The 21,557-nt window shown below is 35.9% G+C and overlaps 2 protein-coding genes across 2 annotated transcripts; one reads left to right on the top strand and one right to left on the bottom strand.

The window, feature by feature from the left end:
- Positions 1-4,389: 4,389 nt before the first annotated feature.
- Positions 4,390-11,513, bottom strand: si:ch211-153j24.3 (protein c-Fos). Its single transcript, XM_056445282.1, has 4 exons — positions 11,283-11,513; positions 10,885-11,097; positions 8,492-8,599; positions 4,390-5,997 (listed from the first exon to the last, which is right to left on the bottom strand). Exons 1-4 carry the CDS (start codon positions 11,352-11,354, stop codon positions 5,401-5,403), a joined length of 990 nt encoding a protein of 329 aa, XP_056301257.1. The 5' UTR covers positions 11,355-11,513; the 3' UTR covers positions 4,390-5,400.
- Positions 11,514-17,264: 5,751 nt separating this feature from the next.
- On the top strand, positions 17,265-19,383 carry fosab (v-fos FBJ murine osteosarcoma viral oncogene homolog Ab). The gene is made up of 4 exons (XM_056445373.1): positions 17,265-17,500; positions 17,728-17,937; positions 18,050-18,157; positions 18,247-19,383. The coding sequence occupies exons 1-4, from the start codon at positions 17,396-17,398 to the stop codon at positions 18,871-18,873; spliced, it is 1,050 nt and encodes a 349-aa protein (XP_056301348.1). The 5' UTR covers positions 17,265-17,395; the 3' UTR covers positions 18,874-19,383.
- The last annotated feature ends 2,174 nt before the right edge of the window (positions 19,384-21,557 follow it).

Raw genomic sequence — 21,557 nt, 5'->3', positions numbered from 1 at the left:
CGACTGTGACAGCAGCCTCGGTATCATCGAATCCATGTGGGTGAAAACACAGAAACCTTAAAAAAATCATGGATCTCGATAATTAGTGATAAATTATAGTGCACATTCTAGACATGAAGGGAATGTATGTTGCTATTTGGAAACGATGCATTGATTTGCATTGCACTATTTGAGGGACTTCAGACAAGAGAAGATTGAAAACAACAAACCCTCCACAGACACATTTCCTATTTAATATGTATTCTCTGTTTATTATAAACATGCCAGACCACAGAAAAGGAAGCAGGAAGAACAAATACATAAAATATGCATGATTTTTGCCACCATGGTCAATATTACTTGGTAATTTTAATAAAGAATATCTAAAAACAGTAAGTCACACACTTAGACACTGTGTAACGGACCGCACTGTACATCACCACATCAACTGATACAGTTACACGTACCTCTTGGTACAAAAGTGCATGAAAGCATGTCTTTCACAGAGATGGACAACATATTCAACAATGGCAACAAACTGGAAGAAACAAACAGTGACTTCACTGGATGTAAGGGTCACATTACATCTACTGCACAGCATTCACTATATTTCCATAAGTGTTGAACATGTCAGACTCATTCATGAAAGGGTTTTTCACACCATTCTTCAGAATATTTAATCTATAAAATAGAGGTTCTTTATTGGCATTTGTGGCACCAAAGAACGCACAACACCAGTGCACCTTTGTATTGCACTCAAAATGTGGAGAATGTTCTTTGAATTAAACAAAGATTCAATAAGGGAGCTGTTTCCTCAGGGATGATCACTCACGAATCCACTAGAAATATTCCAGTGAACATTTATTCTTAATGTGAAGAACATTATTTTAATATTAATTAATATTAATATTAATTGTGACAGCATGGTGGCGCAGTGGTTAGCACTGTCGCCTCACAGTAAGAAGGTCGCTGGTTTGAGTTTCTCACTATTTCTGTGTGGAGTAACATGTTCTCCCTGTGTTGGTGTGGGTTTCCTCTGGGTGCTCCAGAGTCCGAACACATGCACTATAGGTGAATTGAATGAACTAAATTGGCTGGAATGTATGTGTGGGAATGTGAGAGTGTATGGGTGTACACATGCTGGAATAGTTGGTGGTCCACTGTGGCGACTCCTAATAATCAGGGACTAAGCCGAAGGAAAATGAATGAATGAATAATTTTCATTGCACAAAAAGTTCTTCATATTGAAAAATGGTCATAGATTGTTTAGACGGTGAGAAAAGCACTTCTTTTAAGATGGTTTTACATGAATGAAGTTTAGTTTAATGTTTAAAGGGCCTTTCAAGAGTTCACATTTAGCTGATGATTAATTATAAGCTTGTTTGGTATGCTGTGCCGGGAGAGAGCCCTGAGCTCAGAAGATCCTCGAGCTTGGGGCTCCCTCCCATTTGCAAAGGGGAGTTTGAGCTCAGGTAAGTCTCGAGAACTCCCCCACTAACTCCCCTGCTATGGCTAATGACAACCTAGGGATTTCTACAGAGAGATATACTGCTGATTAAGAGTTCGTCTATGGTGCTTATTTGGTTTTGTCAATTCACCTATGTCGCAAGTTTTTTGGACTGTGGGAGGAAACTGGAGAACCCGGGGGAAACCCACGCCAACATGGGGAGAACATGCAAACTCCACACAGAAACGTCGACTGGCATGTCAGAGACTTGTACCAGTGACGTTCTTGCTGTGAGGCAACAGTGCTAACCAATGGACCACCGTGCTACCCTATCGAGGAAAAGAAAGGAGGAGGAGGGGTGGAAGGGGAGATTCTTCAAGCCGAAGATGACTGAGGTAAGTACCATGCAAACTCTACACAGAAATGCCAACTGACCCCGATGGGACTCCAACAAGTGACCTTCCTGCTGTGAACAGTGCTAACACTCGACAGTGCTAACCACTGAGCCACCGTGCCGCCCCTTCAATGCCAACAGAGAAGCTAAAATATTCTTCACACCAGGAATAAAATGGTGAACCAAACACTTTTGCTTTGGGTGAAACCAAAAGTGTTTTTCATTGCTCTTATAAATATTTTGGAGTGATGCCACAGAGGAACTATTTCCACTCAGAGAACATTCTTGTGCTCTTCTTTTTCATAGCATTAAGACAACATTTTAATAATTCAAAGAACCTTCTATGTGCATTGGTGTCTACACACTTACAAGTAGACAGTATGTTTATTGGTATCGATGGAGAGCCTTTAACATCATGCAGACTTTCCATTCCATAAAAAGTTCTTTATAATTGAAAAATGTTCTTTAGATTATTTAGACACTAAGAAAATGCCTCTAATAAAGTCTGTTTCTGTTTTACCAGGTTTGTTTTGCTTGTTAAAATTGTGATTCTTTAGGTAATCCATGCAAGTTAATGCAATTCCACTCAAAAAGAAATGTGTGTTTTGGTAAACTTCAATCAAAGTCTGAGCATTTGCTAGGCATGGGACAATAACCAGTTTCAAGATATACCGCGGTATGGAAAAGTCAAGGTTTTAAACCGCTAACATTTTCTGTTATACTGTTCCTAAGGTATATGTAAGGGTTTATTAAAGAAATCTGTGCTTTTGAAACTAATAAAGACAGCAGAAGTCAATGATTTATTTAAATTATTGAGTCTGACATGTTTACTGTTCCAAAGCATTATAAATGTTTCCTAAAATAAAATATATTGTGTTCAATGGGGGAAAAGTTGTTGTGTTTTACCCAGACATTTACATGGTTAGAGCATCGACACAGCAACCCGAGTTTGATTCCCACCTTGTGGCCCTATGCCAATCCTTCCCCTCTTTCTGCTCCCCATGCTTTCCTGTCAACAATCTCTACTATCCTATTCATTAAAGGTGAAAACCCAGCAAAAAAAAATAACGTATTTTAGAGCAGTAATCACAACACCGTGATATCGTGAAACCATGATATTTTTATCTTAGGTTATCATACCGTCAAAAACTTATACCGGCCCATGCCTAGCATTTGCATCTGTGATTAGAGTGGCGCTCCTTCATTAATGTCAGTTTGACTCTTCAGTCAGTATATTCTTAACCACGCCCCTCTTACAGTTAGTTTGCTAAAAAGGAATGATGTGCAAAAAAAGCTCCGCCCACTACTTCATATTTTGTTTCAGCTGGAAGTACATCAGCACACTAAAACAAAAGTTTCAGCTGAACAATTTTAGTCAAACAGTTTCAGAACAATTTTAACAGAAAGGCTCTGCATGGATCCAATAATGTTTTTTTTTTATTATTAAAAGTCCTTTATGGAACCATCAATGCCAGTAAATATTTTCATATTCTACCAGTTTGCTTATGGGAATGCAACTGAGGTCCTCTGTGCTCTTAATAATGTTTTTCTTTAGTTTTGTTTTTTGCAGTGATGCCACAAAAGAACCATTTTCCCCTCCAGAAAACCTTTTAGTGCTCAAAACAACCATTTAATTCTTTGTGCGAGGAACGTTTTAATAATTCAAAGAACTTTCCATGCATTGGAAAGGTTCAATGAATGTTAAGGATCATTAAAGATGCCAATGAAAACCCTATTTTAGAACCTTCATTTTAACTAAACACTCCACTTCATTTTGGAAATAGGCTCATTTTACAACTAATTTAGAGTTAAAGAAATGAGTTTTACCATTTTTTAAAGATATTGACTATTATCAGGCACTGTGTATAATCACTGCTCCTGCTGAAGCCACGTTCCCACATAGCAAAATTTCTCTGGCCCAGATCTGGCCCACACAATCAGTTTTTGCTTGGCCCACATGCGGCAGTGAATTACAGTACATGATTGGACCAAGTCTGGCTTCCAGACAAGGGGCAAATATGGACCATATATGGGCCAAGTCTCAGCCAAGTTAACAACCCATAACTGGGCCTGAACTGGGCTAGATTTGTTGGTGTGCTTTGTTGACGTGTTTTTTCTCAAAGCGACCTGATTGGTAGAATTTTTTCTTTACTCCAAAATAATTTAAATGTATTTTAAAAGTGGGTCATGATACGCCAAACCCACGTGGCCCACATTTACATTTTTAACATCTGGTCCAAATACTACATTTGATATCTGGCCCAAGTCTTGTGTGCCGCCTTAAAGACGGTGCCACCTCTGGTCCACATGCTATATGCCAGTGGTGAAAAAATGCCTGCTGTGCAAGCTTTATGCCAAATAAGGGCCAGAATTCTTTGCTACCTGGGTTGATTATTACGCTAAATGAGAGTATAGTTTCTAGCCATATCAGCCTAGAAACGAGCAACTTTTCATTTTCTGTAAGTCTTAGCCCATGATGCAGCCACAAAAGAGTCACGCTTTAAATAGGAAACTTTTCAAAACTCTTTTTAGAATATTTTGAGTGAGATGCTAACGGTCTAATCCGATTCAATGATCTATGCTAAGCTAATCTAAAAGTGCTCCTGCTAGACCCATAGATTGCCTGAATGCATTCAAAAAAATTGGTAAAACTCATCTGTTTAACCCTTGGGGACTAAAATGAGCCTGTTTGACACTACAAAGTGGAGTGTTCCTTTAAGGAGTGCACTGTAAGTAAAATATCTGTAAATTAGCAGTTTTACCTATTTTGTGATTCACGTTTTTATTTTTCCCTCATTTATTTATGCTTTTGAATTGCATTATGGGACCTTGATCTTTCCTCCAACACCTTATACCCTTGAAAAATGTTACAAAAAGTGACTTTTATTAACATTTTAATAGTATAAAAGTGACATTTATTGTCTGAGATGGTGTTGTATTTTACGAAAACCTTGTAATATACTGCCCAGTATATTTTCTGTTATTTTATTTCTCTATATATACACTTTATATTATTTCAAACTACAAAAATCCTAATAAAATTCACTTTGTGTAACTGTAGAGTTGACTTTTCAACCATCAAAACTCAGACAGAGCTGAGATCAAGCTCCCACAGTGCAATTCACTACCGTAAAGAAACAGAAAACACTTGTGAATCAGATCTGCAGCTTCTCCAAGGCTGCCTAGGAGTCTAGCGCCTAGACTGAAGCTCTACACAAGAAGTTTGGCCAGAGGAGAACTGGTTGGGTGCCCAACTAAGCCTGTTTTTTCTCAAGTTTTTTTTTCCTTCACTTTCGTCAATTGGTGAAGCATGTTTGTCGCCACTGGCTTGATTTGGGACTTGTGGAGCTGTGCATCGTTGGATTTGCTCTTCAGTGTTTTGTCTTTCAGCAGTGACATTTATCTTACACTGAACTGAACTAAACTGGACTGAAGCAGTTTCAATTCACTTGAACTTGAAGCTGCTTTGACACAATCTACATTGTAAACGTGCTATAAAGATGAACTGAGTTGAATCACAACATATGGAAACTGCTAATGAACAGATATATATTTTTACACGGTGGCTTTCCAGACCCCTTCATAAAGTCGCCATCATTTCTTTGGCTGCATTTGATTTCCCCTCTTCTTTACCGGTATCATGATCCTCAGCATCTGCGTCAGTAAAGTTGAAGACGGGCACAGCATCAGTGCTGGCGCTGCATGTGGGCGAGTTGAGGGGCTCCAGCCCACCGCCCATCGACATGTACAGCGTTTCCCATTCGCTCAGACCCAGAGAGCTGCTCAGGTCGATATCCGGCACTAACAGATCCATGTCATCTCCGCTGTCTATAACGCTGCTGATATCTTCCATGCACACATCCCTCATATCGATGTACGGCTCCACCTCAGCGGCGCCCAGTTCAGCGCTGGAGCACAGGAGGACGTCTGAGTCCCCGAAGATGGCAGCGCTGGTGGGATCGGCCTGCGGGGGCGAGGCGGGCACCTGCTCTGGCACACTGGCAGCTTGAGTCTTCTCCTCCTGGGCTTGAGCTGGTTCCTCATTCTCTGTCTCCTCTGTGAGTTTACAGTGTGGTTTGTGAGCTGAAAGGATGAGCTCCAGTCGCTCTTTCTCCTTCAGTAGGCTGGCGATCTCGGACTGCAGAGCCGCTTTGTCTTCTTCCAGACTGTCGGTTTCCTGGACAGATGAAGATTGTGGATTAATATACACAGTTGAAGTCAGAATTATTCGCCCCCCTGTAAATGTTTTCCCTAATTAATGTTTAACGGAATGAACACATTTCTAAACACAATAGTTTTAATAACTCATTTCTAATAACTGATTTATTTTATCTTTTCCATGATGACAGTAAATAATATTTGATTAGATATTATTCAAGACACTTCTATACAGCTTAAAGTGACATTTAAAGGCTTAATTAGGTTAATTAGGTTAACTAGGCAGGTTAGGGTAATTAGGCAAGTTATTGTATAACGATGGTTTGTTCTGTAGACTATCAAAATAAAAATAGCTTAAAGGGGCTAATAATTTTGACCTTAAAATGGTTTAAAAAATTTAAATCTTTTATTCTAGCTGAAATAAAACAAATAAGACTTTCTCCAGAAGAAACATTATTATAGGAAATGCTGTGAAAATTTCCTTGCTCTGTTAAATATCATTTGGGAAATATTGGATAAAGAAAATAAATATAACAGGAGAGCGAATTATTTTGACATCAACTTTGTTTACAATTACAATCCGTCATCTTAGAAGAATAAGGCTCTATCTGACATTTTTGTTCATATATTCTTAATAAATGACAACTTAATTACATTACGGGATGTTTTTTTTTAATAAGTTGTTTACATTTTAAGACTTTTTATAAAAAAAAAAAAAAAAAGGTTTTCATCTACAAAGTCAAACTCTAGCTTGGCTCTATGAGATTCTTTCTGTGAGCCAATCAGCTTTTGAATGCACGCACGAGGACCAATCAGGATCAGCTATTGTTGTCATTGTGCCTGCTATGTTGACGGTTGGAAGACCAGTTGACTAAATAATGCCACACCACACCAAGAAAGCTGAAACAGGAAAGCTGAAAAAGTGTAAAAATGTGTGTAAATGTGATGATTTAGAAGCATTTTTTTGACATTGAGATGAAATGTTCAATTTGACATTGTTGAAAAAAAAAACGTTTAATAAAAATTGTATATATTAATTATGAAATATTTTTATTTATGTATACTGCTGAAGTCAGAATTATTCGCCCCCCCCCCCCCACCACCTTTGATTTTTTTTTCTTTTTTAAATGTTTCCCAAATGATGTTTAACAGAGCAAGGAAATTTTCACAGTATGTCTGATAATATTTTTCCTTCTGGAGAAAGTCTTATTTGTTTTATTTCAGCTAGAATGAAAGCAGTTTTAAATTTTTTAAACATTTTAAGCACAAAATTATTAGCCTCTTTAAGCTATTTATTTTATTGATAGTCTACCGAACAAACCATCATTATACAATAACCTGCCTAATTACCCTAACCTGCCTAATTAACCTAGTTAAGCCTTTAAATGTCACTTTAAGCTGTATAGAAGTGTCTTGAAAAATATCTAGTCAAATATTATTTACTGTCATCATGACAAAGATAAAATAAATCAGTTATTAGAAATGAGTTATTAAAACTATTATGTTTAGAAAAATCTTCTCTCCGTTAAACAGAAATTGGGGGAAAAAATAAACAGGGGGGCTAATAATTCTGACTTCAACTGTTAATAGTCAGTGAAACACAGCGCCTAGACTGCAGCTCTGCAAGAACTTTGGCCAGAGGAGAAATGGTCTTGCCCAACTGAGCCTGTTTTTTCTTGAGGTATTTTTTTCCTTCACTTTCGTCAATTGGTGAAGTTTGTTTCTCGCCACTGTATTTCTTGGTTTTCAGTGTTTGTTAAACACTTTGCTCATTGTCTGTTTCCTTTTAAAGTCTTTAAATTTGATATTAAGCCTTGAAGGGCAAATAAAAAATCTAATTAGTGGAGTTTTAATTACAACAGTATATATTAGCATATTAATTACTAACATCTGCACTGGATAAAATATTTAGCACAGCCTTGTTTGCTTAATTTGAACAAGAAAAAATATTCATCCTAAAACATTAAAGAAATGTTACGGAAAGCAAAAAACACCTCTTTGTATTTTTTTCCTCACAGCAAGAAAGTCGCTGGTTCGAGCCTCGACTGGGTCAGTCGGCATTTCTGTGTGGAGCTAACATGTTCTCCCTGTGTTGGTGCTCCGGTTTTCCCCACAGTGCCAACCTATTCGCTATAGGTGAATTGGGTGAGCTAAATTGTCCGAAGTGTATGTGTGTGTATGGGTGTTTCCCAGTACTGGGTTGCATCCCAATTTGCAAATGTAAGAGAAATTTGATAATTTACATTTGGAGTACATTTAGGGTCTTTGTCATGTTCATGTTTAAAAGAGAACTCTTACTATATTAGTACTTAATAGTGATTAGTATCAGAGAACTATACTATTGTTTGCTATGTAGAACTTCGAAGCTCAACATCTCAAAATCATTTCGAATACAGATAGAACCAATACAATAATACAATACAAGTACAATAAAATATATACAAGTTTGGTGTCGTGCACAAAGTTTTCTTTTATGATGGAGGAAATTGCTGATTGTCTTTTTGTGGACTTACAGCTTGCAGGCTGTTGGTTAGATCTCGCCTACGATTTCGACACTTGGCAGCTGCCAGTTTATTTCTTTCCCTTCTGATTCTTTTCCTTTCCTCTTCCTCTGGAGAAAGCTGAAATGAAGAAAGACACCACACTGTAAAAAATGCCTTTATATATATATTATTTTATTTATTTATTTTTTCTTCAGTTCTCAATAGAAAAACATGTGATAATCACAAAAACTGAAGTGATCTTTGTAAATAAACTCTTCATATATATACACACACATAAATAGTGGAAAGAAATTGAGAGAGTATTTGAAAAATCTCAGTTTTTCTGGATTTGCGAGGTAGTTTTGTGTTTGAGTAAAACTATTATTTCTGTAAAACGGATGAGAATGTTTCATAAAATAATGAAAATGTTTGATGTATTTAGGCATTTATTTTTAGACAACAACAGAATACAGGATCTTTGAGTAAACAACCTTTTTTTTCTTACTGTAAAGAACAATTAAATAATCCAAAAAAGCTTTATTCCCACCAAAAAATAACATTGGAAAGGTTTTGTGGAAGCTAAATGTTCTTAAGGGGTCAGTTCACCCTAATGAGGACATTTCTGTCTATTTACTCAGCAATTAATTATTCCAAATCAGGGTGGGTTTTTTTTATAATGTTGAAAACAGAAGGAGATATTCTGAAGAATGTTGGAAACCAGTCACCATTGACTTATATATCATTTGTTGTTCTACTATGGATTGTAACAGGTTTTGAACATTCTTCAGAATATCTTCTTTTGTGTTGTTCAACAAAAAAAACTGGTTTGGAAGAAATAAAGGCTGATTTGATGATGACAGGACGTTCCTTTTTTGATGAACTATCTCTTTAACTATCAATGAAAATATATATCTTTTTAAAGTAGCTTATATAATATAAAATAGGGGAGGTCATCTTGATCTGATATATCAGTAAATCACAATGTGAATATTCAATTAAAGGATTTCTAAAGTCATTCAGGTGTGACATTTCTGCATTACACAAGAATTATATACATACACAGTGCTCAGTATAACTGAGTACACCCCATTTTGTAAATGAATATTTTAATCCATTTCTCAGTGAATATAGGCAAATATTTTAGTGCATTTAAACAAAACAGATTTATTAAAGAGACATATTTATTAAAATAATATTTTAGTCACCAAATATATTTAGAAATGGAAAGAAAATGCAATTAAATTCAAGCAAAATATTGCAAAAAAAAATACAAACTACAAAATTTCAACTATTTTTAATTTTTTTTTTGCTTCTCTTGATTTTTCCTCTTTTTAATTTGTATTTAATATTTCTCTATAACATATAAATTCGGCTGTACTCGTTTTTGGACTGTTATTGTGAGTTATTTTGTTAGATAAGCTTCAGATTTGGCTTCAGTACTGACTAATCTAATGTATATGCACCAATATAATATTGTAGAGCTATTAAAAATATTTATTATATATGTAATTAAATAAGTTTTGTTTTCTTCTGTTGAAAACTGAAGGAGATATTCTGAAGAATGTTGGAAACCAGTCACCATTGACTTCCATATCATTTGTTTTTCTACTATGGATTGTAACAGGTTTTGAACATTCTTCAGAATATCTTCTTTCGTGTTGTTCAACAACAACAAACCTCAAACTGGTTTGGAAGAAATAAAGGCTGATTTGATGATGACAGGATGCTCATTTGTTGATGAACTCTCTTCAACTATCAATGGCAATAAAACAGTTTTATTAAAAAGTCTTATAAAATAGGGCAGGAAGTCGTCTTGTTCTGATATATCAGTAAATCACAGTGTAAATATCCAAGTAAAGGATTTTTAAAGTCATTCAGGTGTGACATTCTTACATTATATACACAGTGCTCAGCATAATTGAGCAGAATTTTGAAAATGTATATTTTAATCCATTTCTCAGTGAATAAAGGCAATTATATTAGTGCATTTATACAAAACAGATTTATTAAACAGATATATTTATTAAAATAATATTTTAGTCACCAAATATAGTCAGAAAGTCAGAAAATACAACTAAATTCAAGCAAAATATTGCAAAAAAAATTACAAACTACAAAATTTCAACTATTTTTTTTTCAATTTTTTTGCTTCTTTTGATTTTTCCTCTTTTTAATTTGTATTTAATATTTTTCTATAACATATAAATTTGTCTGTACTCGTTTTTGTACCGTTATCGTGAGTTATTTTGTTAGATAAGCTCCAGATTTGGCTTCAATACTGACTAATCTAATGTATATGCACAAATATAATATTGTAGAGCTATTAAAAATATGAATTTAAAAGCAAAATTTGTGAGGGGTGTACTTATATATGCTGAGCACTATACTATATATATAATTCATCTGATGAAATAAGTGTTTACCTGATCCTTTGCCCCCTTTCTCCGTCCAGTGAAGGTCTTTCGAGCAGCTTTGGCATCTGTGGCATGAGATGAGCTCTGTGTTTTCTGCTGTCTGCAGGGTGACACTGAAGAGATGTCAGTCGACAGGACCATCCACTTGAGATCTGGAGCTGAAGCAACAGCAGTGACCGTAGGAACAAAGGCAGCATCAGCATCCTTCAAAACACCTGCCTTCTGACAGAGAGAGAGAGAGATCATGTGTTCATCATCACCACAGATGAGCTTTAAGAACAAAACTGCATCTTAACACAACTGACATGTGTCTGACTGTACAGAAATATTAATCAAGCATGCATTATTAATCCCACAGCTTAATCAAATAATCCCCCATTCCAGGTAAATGTGCAGTCTGGTGGTACCTGCGTATCCTTCATCCCAGCAGCTGATGTGTGCAGCAGCTGTTCTGCAGAAACACTCGCGTTTTTGGGCATCACTTCTGCTAGATCGCGCCAGGAAAATGCCGGAAACCGAATTAATATATGAGCAATGTCAACAAATGCAGGCTTTTGGAGGAAGGAAGAAAAACATAAATCTCTAGACTGAGGTTACTACGCTAGGAGGCACCAGCCATCAGCGCTTCTTCTCTTTATAGTGAGGCAGATTTTTATGAATGAAATCTGTGGGACTGTACCACTGCTCCCGGAGGGGAGACGGTTAAGCACGAGCCAAATAAATAATGACGGCAGTCCACAGATTTCAGCAACGCAACACGACGCTCGGTTTAACACAGCTTATAATGCGTTCATACAAAGCGTGTGGTGTATATAAACGTTCATTTGAGTGAATCCAAACGCTGCAGCTTTCACATGAATGAACACGACACGTCATTTTACGTGCCTTGTTTGCAGCCTGTCTCTGTGAGGATATGATTTATGCATATATCACCGAGATCTACACGTCTGATATCGCTTATTTGCATTTCGATGTCCTCTCAAGTCAATGCAACGCATCATCATCATCATCACAATGCAATAAAGCGCTATTCATCGAGATGTCAGGTTATAAATAATATAATATAATGAAACAGCCGGTTTGATTCGTCCACCGCGCCCTTTCTATTAAAAACTGTGATTTTTCGTATCCCTTGTCAATTATAATGATGGATCTCCCACTCAGAGCGCTCCAGCAACAACCCTGTCGCTAATGCGAGCAGCCAATCAGCGAGCCGCATGGCTTGCCCATATAAGGCGCGTCCGGTTTGGAGCCTTTAGCTGCAGCGCGCTACTGCGGCACAGCCTATTTTTATCATATCACACTTAATTCAATGACATTCTTATGACGACATCACCGTACCCAAAATGATCTGTGTATGTGTGTGTGTTTTAGATTTTCTAAATGAAACTTGGAGAATCCATAACAATCTAGGGCTAGGAATTAACCATTGTTCTGTCTGTGATGTTACACACACACGCGCACACACACACACATACACAATAAATGGCTGTGATATGTTTTAATTCGCACTTGGACTGGAAGAAAACGCTGTTGTTGTGCTTCATAACCTGTGTGAAAATCTCTATTCATAGCTCAGATGAGGTAATCCTGCTTTCAGACGAGGGCGTGTGATGAGGGGCCTCCCTTCTGTCCACAGTCCAAGTGTTTCCCGGCAGAGCCGCCTCTGGTTTCTGATCTGTGATCCTCATGAAGGGAACAGGGCATTATGAAGGGTCATTTCTGTAAAAACAGCATCATTTAACAAACAAAGCTTATTACCAACATATTTATATCTGTTAAATAATCATTTATAAATGAATGCAAAAGTTAATATTAAAATAATGTCACATTTAATAATGAGCATATACGTTTATTTTCACGAGGATGGCTGTATTTACCTGCCCACAATCCTTTGCTTATGTTCACATGTACCAACATATATATTTATTTGTTAAATAAATGTTATTTAAACTAGTATTTTTAATTGTAAATGAATAAAAGTTAATGATGAATATAATAATAATGGTACATTTTAAATCTTTTGCGTATATATCTTCATAAAAACACAACATTTATCACATTTACAACATTCACCTTGACATGAAATCTGTTATGGGCATCACCATATTGCTGCAGACATACCATAAAAACAAGCAATAAAAACAATACAAAATACAGTAGTTACCGTAATTATAATACCAATTAAGATCAATTCTTGTTAAATAAACCCACTGAAACAGGTACAAAGGATTTCTTATATAATCCACACTTAGGGACTTTATTTCTCCTATCAGAGGGAAGCTGTTTATGAAAACAAAAATGTGTTGGATCATTCAGAATCTTTTTCATCTGATTAAGGACACAATATTAAACTTGAGGGTTAAAATATGAATTGTGCCCAACAATTTTCCATCCTATCTTTAGGAGATGCATCAATTTACACTGTTGAAATACTTATTTAAAATGAGCTGAAACAACACAACTCTTGATATTTTTTTGGACAACTTAATAGTTTTGTGTTCAGTGCACTTAAATTTGTTAATCTATTTGTGTTGGGATAACATGCATAGATTACCCTGCATTTTTTACAGTGTACATCCAATATTATGTCAATTATTATTATAAAAAGTATTTAATTTTTTTTTATTAGTTTAATAATTACAGCATTTCCCTTTCATTTTCATGAGGATTCCATGGGTTGTTTGCAATCATGTGTTAAAAACTTCATACAAAAAAAGCATGATGTCATAATGACATCATCCTTTCATGTTTAAATTCTTCAAGGATATTTTCAGTGTTCTAAACATTGATCTTGTACATACGTACTATAGTTTTAACAAAATGTCATGTTATAAATAAATATAAAAGTTAATTTTATAAATATGTAAGTATAAATATGTCAAAACACTTATCAACTGAAAACCTGCATTATATATATATATATATAGTGGTATTTAATATGTATACAACACAGCTCTTGAGATTTTTATTTATGTTCAATCCACTTAAATTTGTTAACAATCTATTTGTGTTGGGATAACATGCATGAATTGTGTGGAACCCTGCACTTTAAAAAATAGTTGACTTAAATTAAAATTTGAAGGCAACAAACTTCAGGACATTTTTAATTGTACTCAACTTAAATCGAATCAAGCGAAGTAATTGGGTTGAAAGTTGAGTCAACTCAAAATTGTCCTGAAGTTTGTTGCCTTGAAATTTTAAGTTGAGTCAAGTTTGTTTGTTTTTTTTTTTTGTGTGTGTGCATTTTTTAACAGTGTGTACTTGCAATATTATTATATATAAAAAACTATTATTATAAAAAGTATTTTATTTTTTAAAATAGGTTTAATAATTACAACATTTCCCTTTCCATTTTCACAAGGATTCCATTGCAGGTCCGCATTCATGTGTTCAAGACTTCATACATAAAATCATGATGTCATAATGACATCATCCTTTCATGTTTGAATTCTTCAAGGACATTTCCAGCTTTCTAAACTGTTATCTCTTGTACATATTGTACACACTACAGCTTTGACAAAATGTCACCTATGATATTTAATTATAAAAAAAATAAGTTAATATTATAATATTGAATTTAAAAAATGAGTATATAAGTTTATTTTCACGAGGATACACGTATCCTTTGCTTATGTTAACATGTACCAATATACATACATATACAGTGCATTCAGAGAGTATTGATAGCGCTTCACTTTTTCCACATTTTTACAGCCTTATTCCAAAATGGATTAAATTCATTTATTTCCTCACAATTCTACACACAAACCCAATTAATGAACACGGGGTTGTCATTTTTAAATTTGTTGCTAAATGTAATAAAATAAAAAAGAACCTGAAAATCACATGAACAGACATAATGAATTTAATCCATTTTGAATAAGGCTGAAACATAAATAACGTGTGGAAAAGTGAAGCACTATCAATACTTTCTGGATGCACTGTGGTGTGTTGTGGTGTTGTGTGTTTTGGTGTGTGGTGTGTGTGTTGTGTGTTGTGTGTGTGTTGTGTGTGTGTGTTGTGTGTTTGTTGTGTTTGGTGTTATGTGTGTATATATACAGTTGAAGTCAGAATTATTTCTGTTTAACTGAAAGAAGATTTTTCTAAACATAATAGTTTTAATAACTCATTTCTAATAACTGATTTATTTTATCTTTGCCATGATGACAGTAAATAATATTTGACTAGATATTAAGATTTAGATATTAACTAGGTTAATCAGGTTAACTAGGCAGGTTAGGGTAATTGGGCAAGTTACTGTATAATTATGATTTGCTCTGTTGACTATTTAAATAAAAAATTAGCTTAAAGGGGCTAATAATATTGATCTTAAAAGGTTTTTAAAAAATTAAAACTGCTTTTATTCTAGCCTAAATAAAGCAAATAAGACTTTCTCCAGAAGACAAAATATTATCAGACATACTGTGAAAATTTCCTTGCTCTGTTAAACATCATTAGGGAAATATTTAAAAAGGAAAAGAAAACTCAACGGGGGGCTAAAATAATTGTACTGTATATATATATATATATATATATATATATATATATATATATATATATATACATATTGTTAAAACATTTTAATTACAATAGTATTTTCAATTATAAATGAGTAAAAAAATTAATAAATAAACATTTTGATAATAATATATAATAATAATGTCAGATTTATAAAAATTCATGTTTAAACTCTTCAAGGACATTTCCAGCTTTCTAAACTTTTGTCTGTTGTACATATTGTACACACTACACCTTTGACAAAATATAATCTACTATAATTACACAGTTGTGTTACTATGCTTTAGTAAGGTGACTAAACCTCATTAATTGCTTATTAAAGCTGGATGTGTGTATAGAAATCAGCATTTAATTATACTTCTAAAAATAAAGCATGGTAGACTCATGACCTTGAGACCAAGTAAATGCTAAATGAACTGCAATGAACTGGCACAGTGTAAATCGTTCACATTTACAGACAAACTTTCATGTTAAACATCTAGAAGAGTGTCAAAGGTATCTGTGGAAGTCATACGCATTCATTTGTGTCAGTAACTAAACTATTTTTCCACTACAAAACGTTGTAAGTTTAGTTCTTGCCGCCCTTAAACTGTATTTACCCAATGAAAGCAGCGTGTTTATTTACCGGCAATACACAAAGCAGACTTTCGTTGCTCAAAGGTGAAACTTCAGAGTTCATTTGCAGAGGGCTCGGGTTGCAGTGACATCAGTGGGAGGGGCGTCGCTGAGGCAACGCGGAAGATCAAACAAAACACTAGCACAGAAGTGGATCAGTGACGTCACATGGGAACGCTGATAGAGCTGTTTTCGCTTGTTAATCAATAACAAACCTCATGTTTGCCCGTAGCCAACGGCAGACAAGTAATGAACAAAGACTTTTATATATGATAAAGGTAATAAATACGGACAATTAATAATAAGCAATACAAAATGGTTTCTAAATAAACATGATTGAAATGATGTAGAGGTTTTTATACACAATATAGTGATACATATATTTTATTTAATATATTATAACGTATATATTTAAAAATTAATATGTAATGATTATAGCATTTTACACTATTTCAAATCTTGCATCACGTGATTGTTATTATTTTCTGTGATGCAATACGCAGAGACAATAAATACACTCGGCATTTTGTTACAAAGGAATCCCTCGTTGACCCTGTGAAGGCAGTTCACACTGGAAATATGTGGTTTATGAGTCGACACGCCCTTAGACACCCAAAGGTACGAACACAGCCCGGGGCATGAAAGACTTCTGAATTCTTCTGCACAGAAATGATGAAATTTAGGACAACAAGTGCCATGTAAACACAGCACGGACGTGATATGTACTTAAAGGGCACTTCAAATTAGGATCAAACAGTAATGACAATAAGTTAAAGAAACTAAACCAAATGCGTTTAAAAACTATAATAAACAATACATTTAGAGCTGAAATAATAATTTTATTTCGTTTAACGCAGTTTTTATTTATTTATTTACTTGTAAAACATTGAAATCTTCTCGAAGTATCTTTACATAATGCTGCTCACTTGCACAGAGTATTTCCCATAAGCACTCCGCCTCTTCAGGATGTTTTCCATATAAGGTAAATGACGTCTTGGGATACCCTGCTACGGAACATCGTCTCTTCCACTCCGTTTTACCCAGAAACATCTATATGCGAACGTTTTTGAAAATAAACTCTTTGGTATTAAGCGTGTAGGTTCGTATTATGTATGTTTCGATGATGTATTCAGTAAAATGCGTTCGCAAAGACGTGTTTTTAACGTTTCTATGCAAACACTGAACGCACATGGCCACGCCCCTCCCTTTGACGTCAGGCACAGATCTAGATATAAACTCCGCGAGCGCTGTAGAGCGACAGTCAAACTTTGGATACCAACTGAGAAAAGAGCTGCTGACGAGCAAGGAAATACACGACCGGAGCGTTTTTAACTTTCTGGATATATTAGCGCTGGATAGCTCGTGCTTTTCGACTTTTGACAGGATGATGTTTACCAGCCTTAACGCCGACTGTGACGCGTCTTCCCGGTGCAGCACGGCTTCACCGAGCGGCGAGAGCGTCGCGTATTACCCGCTCAACCAGACTCAGGTATTGATATGACAGCAATATATTTAGAATGATAATTTAAGATAAGTCATGATTTAAGTCAGTTTATTTATGTTTTTAAAGTGTATTATGTTCTGTATTATGTTATAATCTAAATAAAACCCCATAAACACTAATATAAACAATTACATTTTATATGTATACATTTAGTGAATAATTAAAATATATTGTTTATCATATAATAGACGATTTCATATTCTACATTTCAGGAGTTCACCGATCTGAGTGTCTCAAGTGCCTCTTTCGTGCCAACTGTCACGGCGATCTCTTCATGCCCGGACTTGCAGTGGATGGTCCAGCCCATGATCTCCTCTGTGGCGCCCTCCAACGGCGCAGCTCAATCCTACAACCCGAGCCCTTACCCCAAAATGAGGGTCACTGGAGCAAAGACCTCCAACAAGAGAACCAGATCTGAACAGGTAAATGATTTGCAATTGTCTTTCGTTTTAAAATCAACTGACAAACACCTGCATCTACATTTCGTCTGTTCATTTGCAAATGTTAAACATTCTTATTGTTGTGCTTCTGCAGCTTTCTCCAGAGGAGGAGGAGAAGAAAAGAGTCCGACGTGAACGAAACAAGATGGCTGCTGCGAAATGCCGCAACCGTCGACGTGAACTCACTGATACGCTGCAAGCTGTAAGTATTCTGCATTTTCCCTCCAGAACCCATTCTTGCTCATTCTATTCATGACATCATTAAACTAACCCTTTGATGTTCCACAACAGGAAACGGACCAGCTTGAGGATGAAAAATCAGCCCTGCAGAACGACATCGCCAACCTGCTCAAAGAAAAAGAGAGGTTAGAGTTCATGCTCGCCGCGCACAAACCCATCTGCAAGATCCCGACTGACGCCAGCTTCCCAAAGCCATCCTCCTCTCCCATGGATTCCATCTCAGTCCCAGAGATCGTCACTACCTCAGTGGTCTCCTCCACACCAAACGCATCAATCACGACCTCTTCCGGCAGCCTGCTGTTCTCCAGCACGGCCTCCACCGACAGCTTCAGCTCCACCACGGTGAAGATCTCCGATCTGGAGCCCACTCTGGAGGAGTCTCTGGAGCTCCTGGCTAAAGCGGAGCTGGAAACAGCCCGTTCGGTTCCAGACATGGACCTGTCCAACTCTCTGTACACTCAAGACTGGGAGCCGCTCTACACGCCGGCTAACACTGACCTGGAGCCGCTTTGCACACCCGTCGTCACCTGCACTCCAGCCTGCACCACCTACACGTCTTCCTTCATGTTCACCTACCCAGAAAACGACGTCTTCCCGACATCAGTGCATCGCAGGGGCAGCAGCAGCAATGATCAGTCGTCCGACTCCTTGAATTCGCCAACCCTCCTCACTCTTTGAGATTTCACTAAAGACTATTAGTATTTATATCTGTGACTTGATCTCGAAAGGCATAGCAGGGCTATGGAAGTGACTCTTTAGCAATGGTTATTGCTTCCTATATTTATCTGAACCATACATGCCTGCCACATGTAGCAAGATAAGCATGGATCAACTGATTTTAATTTGCATTAATGATCTGGTTAGTGTTGAGTTAAACTAATATAGTTTTGTTTCTTGAGTTTACCGGTGCTAGATTTGTCGTATTCAGTGTGTTCTGAGCAATAGAGAACTAATATGTTTATTTTTCGGCCTTCTAACGGTTGATTTCTGAATGTGTGAATGTTGTTTACTCAAATGTGTGCTGCCTAACCATTGCATTAAATGGTCTGACGTCCAAGTATCAAGTTTTCTGTGAAAACGTAGTCTCTTTTAATTTATGGAGTTTTATTTTTGTACTGAAATGTGAACTTGCGAATTGTTTGCATAAAAAAAACTAGACAAAATAAATATTAAATGTACAAACGAAAAGATTTGCTTGTGTGACTGTGAGCTCATTGAGTGGCTTGAAAATACAGTTTACAGCAGTGTTTCCCAACCACGTTCCTGGAGGACCACCAACACTGCACATTTTGGATGTCTCCTTTTGGTTGTTGCTAGATCTGATATGGTTGTGGCCGGAAGTTACCGAGAATTATTTATATTATTTAATAAATTTCCTATTAATAGTATTTTATTAACCTCTACCCCACCCCAACCATCACTGTAACATAAAAACAGTAGTTGTATCAAGTATTATTTATGGTATCTATTAAATTACCCAATAAATAGTATTTTTTAACGCCTACCCCCACTCCAAACCCAACCATCACAGTACTATAAATATATTAATTATTGTTATTACAGTGCCATAAAAAATGCTGCTATATTGATTTGCATATCGCACTTCCGGCCAGCCACGTATCTGATCTAGACTTTACCGTCTCCTTTGTCTGTCACACCCATTACAGGTCATTCAGTCTCTGCTAATGGTCTGAATTAGGTGTGTTTGGTTGAGGAGACATGGAAAATTTGCAGAGCTGGTGGTTGAGAAACACTGGTTTACAAGATTCAGCTCTGTAAGATTTGTTTTTGAGGAAATAACTAAGACTTTTAGCTCAATAAAGCATAAATTAGCTGCTTATTAATTGTTAGTGAGGTAGTAGAGATTAGGTATTGGGTAGGTTCATGGTTGTAGAGTAAGATCCTACTTTATAAGTACTAATAAACAGTCAAGATTTTAATGATAAGCTAGTAGTTAACAGCGGGAATTGGTATTAAATTTCCAGGGTGTTACTAAAATAATAGTTAAATCCAGAGAGGATAGATTAACTGATAATACGTGACAGTAAAGTACATTTTGAAATAAAACAAGGTTCAGTAAAAAATCCTCAAAAAAGATGCATAAATATAAATAAATAAATATATATATATATATATATATATATATATATATATATATATATATATATATATATATATATATATATATATATATATATATATATATATATATATATATATATATAAATATTATATAGACATCGAAAACACTTATTTTTTTAAAGAGTGACGCAGTGGGTAGCACGTTCGTCTCACAGCAAGAAAGTTGCGGGTTCCAGCCTCGCCTGGGTCAGTTTGTGTTTCTGTGTGGAGTTTGCATGTTCTCCCTGTGTTTGCGAGGGTTTCCTCCGGGTGCTCTGGTTTCCCCCCACAAGTCCAAAGACATGTGGTACGGGTGAATTGGGTATGCTAAAATTGACCGTAGTCTATGAGTGTGTGTGTGTGTATGTGTGTGAGAATAACTCTGTATGGGAGTTTCCCAGTAATGGGTCAAAGGGCATCCGCTGCGTAAAACCAGCCTGATCTCACAAGAAAACGTAAGTATTTTACGTTTTGTCAGTTTAGTGGCTAATTCGTACGAATTCATATGAGTTCAGTCGTACGAAATTGTACGATTTTAAAAAGGAGGCGTGGCACCTAACCCCACCCCTAAACCCAACCGTCATTGGGGGATGAGCAAATCGTCCTAAATCGTACAAATTAGATCGTACGAATTCATAAGAATTAGCCACTAAATCAAAAAGTTACGAACTGCCGTGAGATTGTGTTGGTAAAACATATGATGATAAGTTGGCGGTTCATTCCTCTGTGGCGACCCCAGATTAATTAAGGAATTATGCTGAAAAAAATGAAAATGACTTATTTTTGAAATTATTTTATAAATATTTAATAAATATAATAAAATAATTGTTTGATTAAATAAATGCACTTTTAAATGGACTTTAAAAAACATTTATAAAAGTCACACCATCCCCAAAGGTTAAACAGTAGATAATGTGTCAGACGTGTAAGTTTCACAATCTTTTTACAGTCATATTTTAACCTTGTAATGTTCTGAGTTCTTCAAACCACACCTTAATATTTTCCTGTTAACCCTTAAACTCTGATTTGACGATCGAGTTCAGGATCTCAGATCAAACATACCCAATAAGCATCAAATCAATTTATAAAGGAAGCCCTAAAAGACAGCGTGAAGTTACATTCTCCATTTCATTCCAATAAGTGCGACTTACTTTATCTACAGACACTACAGAGGAAATGATGTTGTTTATGTGCGTAATAGACTGTGACGCAATCCTGCCGCACATCCTTCCTCATTCACG

This window comes from Danio aesculapii, chromosome 20, assembly GCF_903798145.1.
Source record: "Danio aesculapii chromosome 20, fDanAes4.1, whole genome shotgun sequence".
Taxonomy (NCBI): Eukaryota; Metazoa; Chordata; class Actinopteri; order Cypriniformes; family Danionidae; genus Danio; species Danio aesculapii.
This window is presented reverse-complemented; position numbering and strand designations above follow the sequence as displayed.

Bases quoted from the DNA above. Each gene is read 5' to 3' on its own strand.
- si:ch211-153j24.3 (XM_056445282.1), bottom strand. From the start codon at position 11,354: ATGCCCAAAAACGCGAGTGTTTCTGCAGAACAGCTGCTGCACACATCA. The intron at 8,600-10,884 runs GTAAACACTTAT...TCTTCATTTCAG, and splicing joins GAAAGGGGGCAAAGGATCAG to CTTTCTCCAGAGGAAGAGGA. The intron at 5,998-8,491 runs GTAAGTCCACAA...TCATCTGTCCAG, and splicing joins TAACCAACAGCCTGCAAGCT to GAAACCGACAGTCTGGAAGA.
- fosab (XM_056445373.1), top strand. From the start codon at position 17,396: ATGATGTTTACCAGCCTTAACGCCGACTGTGACGCGTCTTCCCGGTGC. The intron at 17,501-17,727 runs GTATTGATATGA...TCTACATTTCAG, and splicing joins ACCCGCTCAACCAGACTCAG to GAGTTCACCGATCTGAGTGT. The intron at 18,158-18,246 runs GTAAGTATTCTG...GTTCCACAACAG, and splicing joins TCACTGATACGCTGCAAGCT to GAAACGGACCAGCTTGAGGA.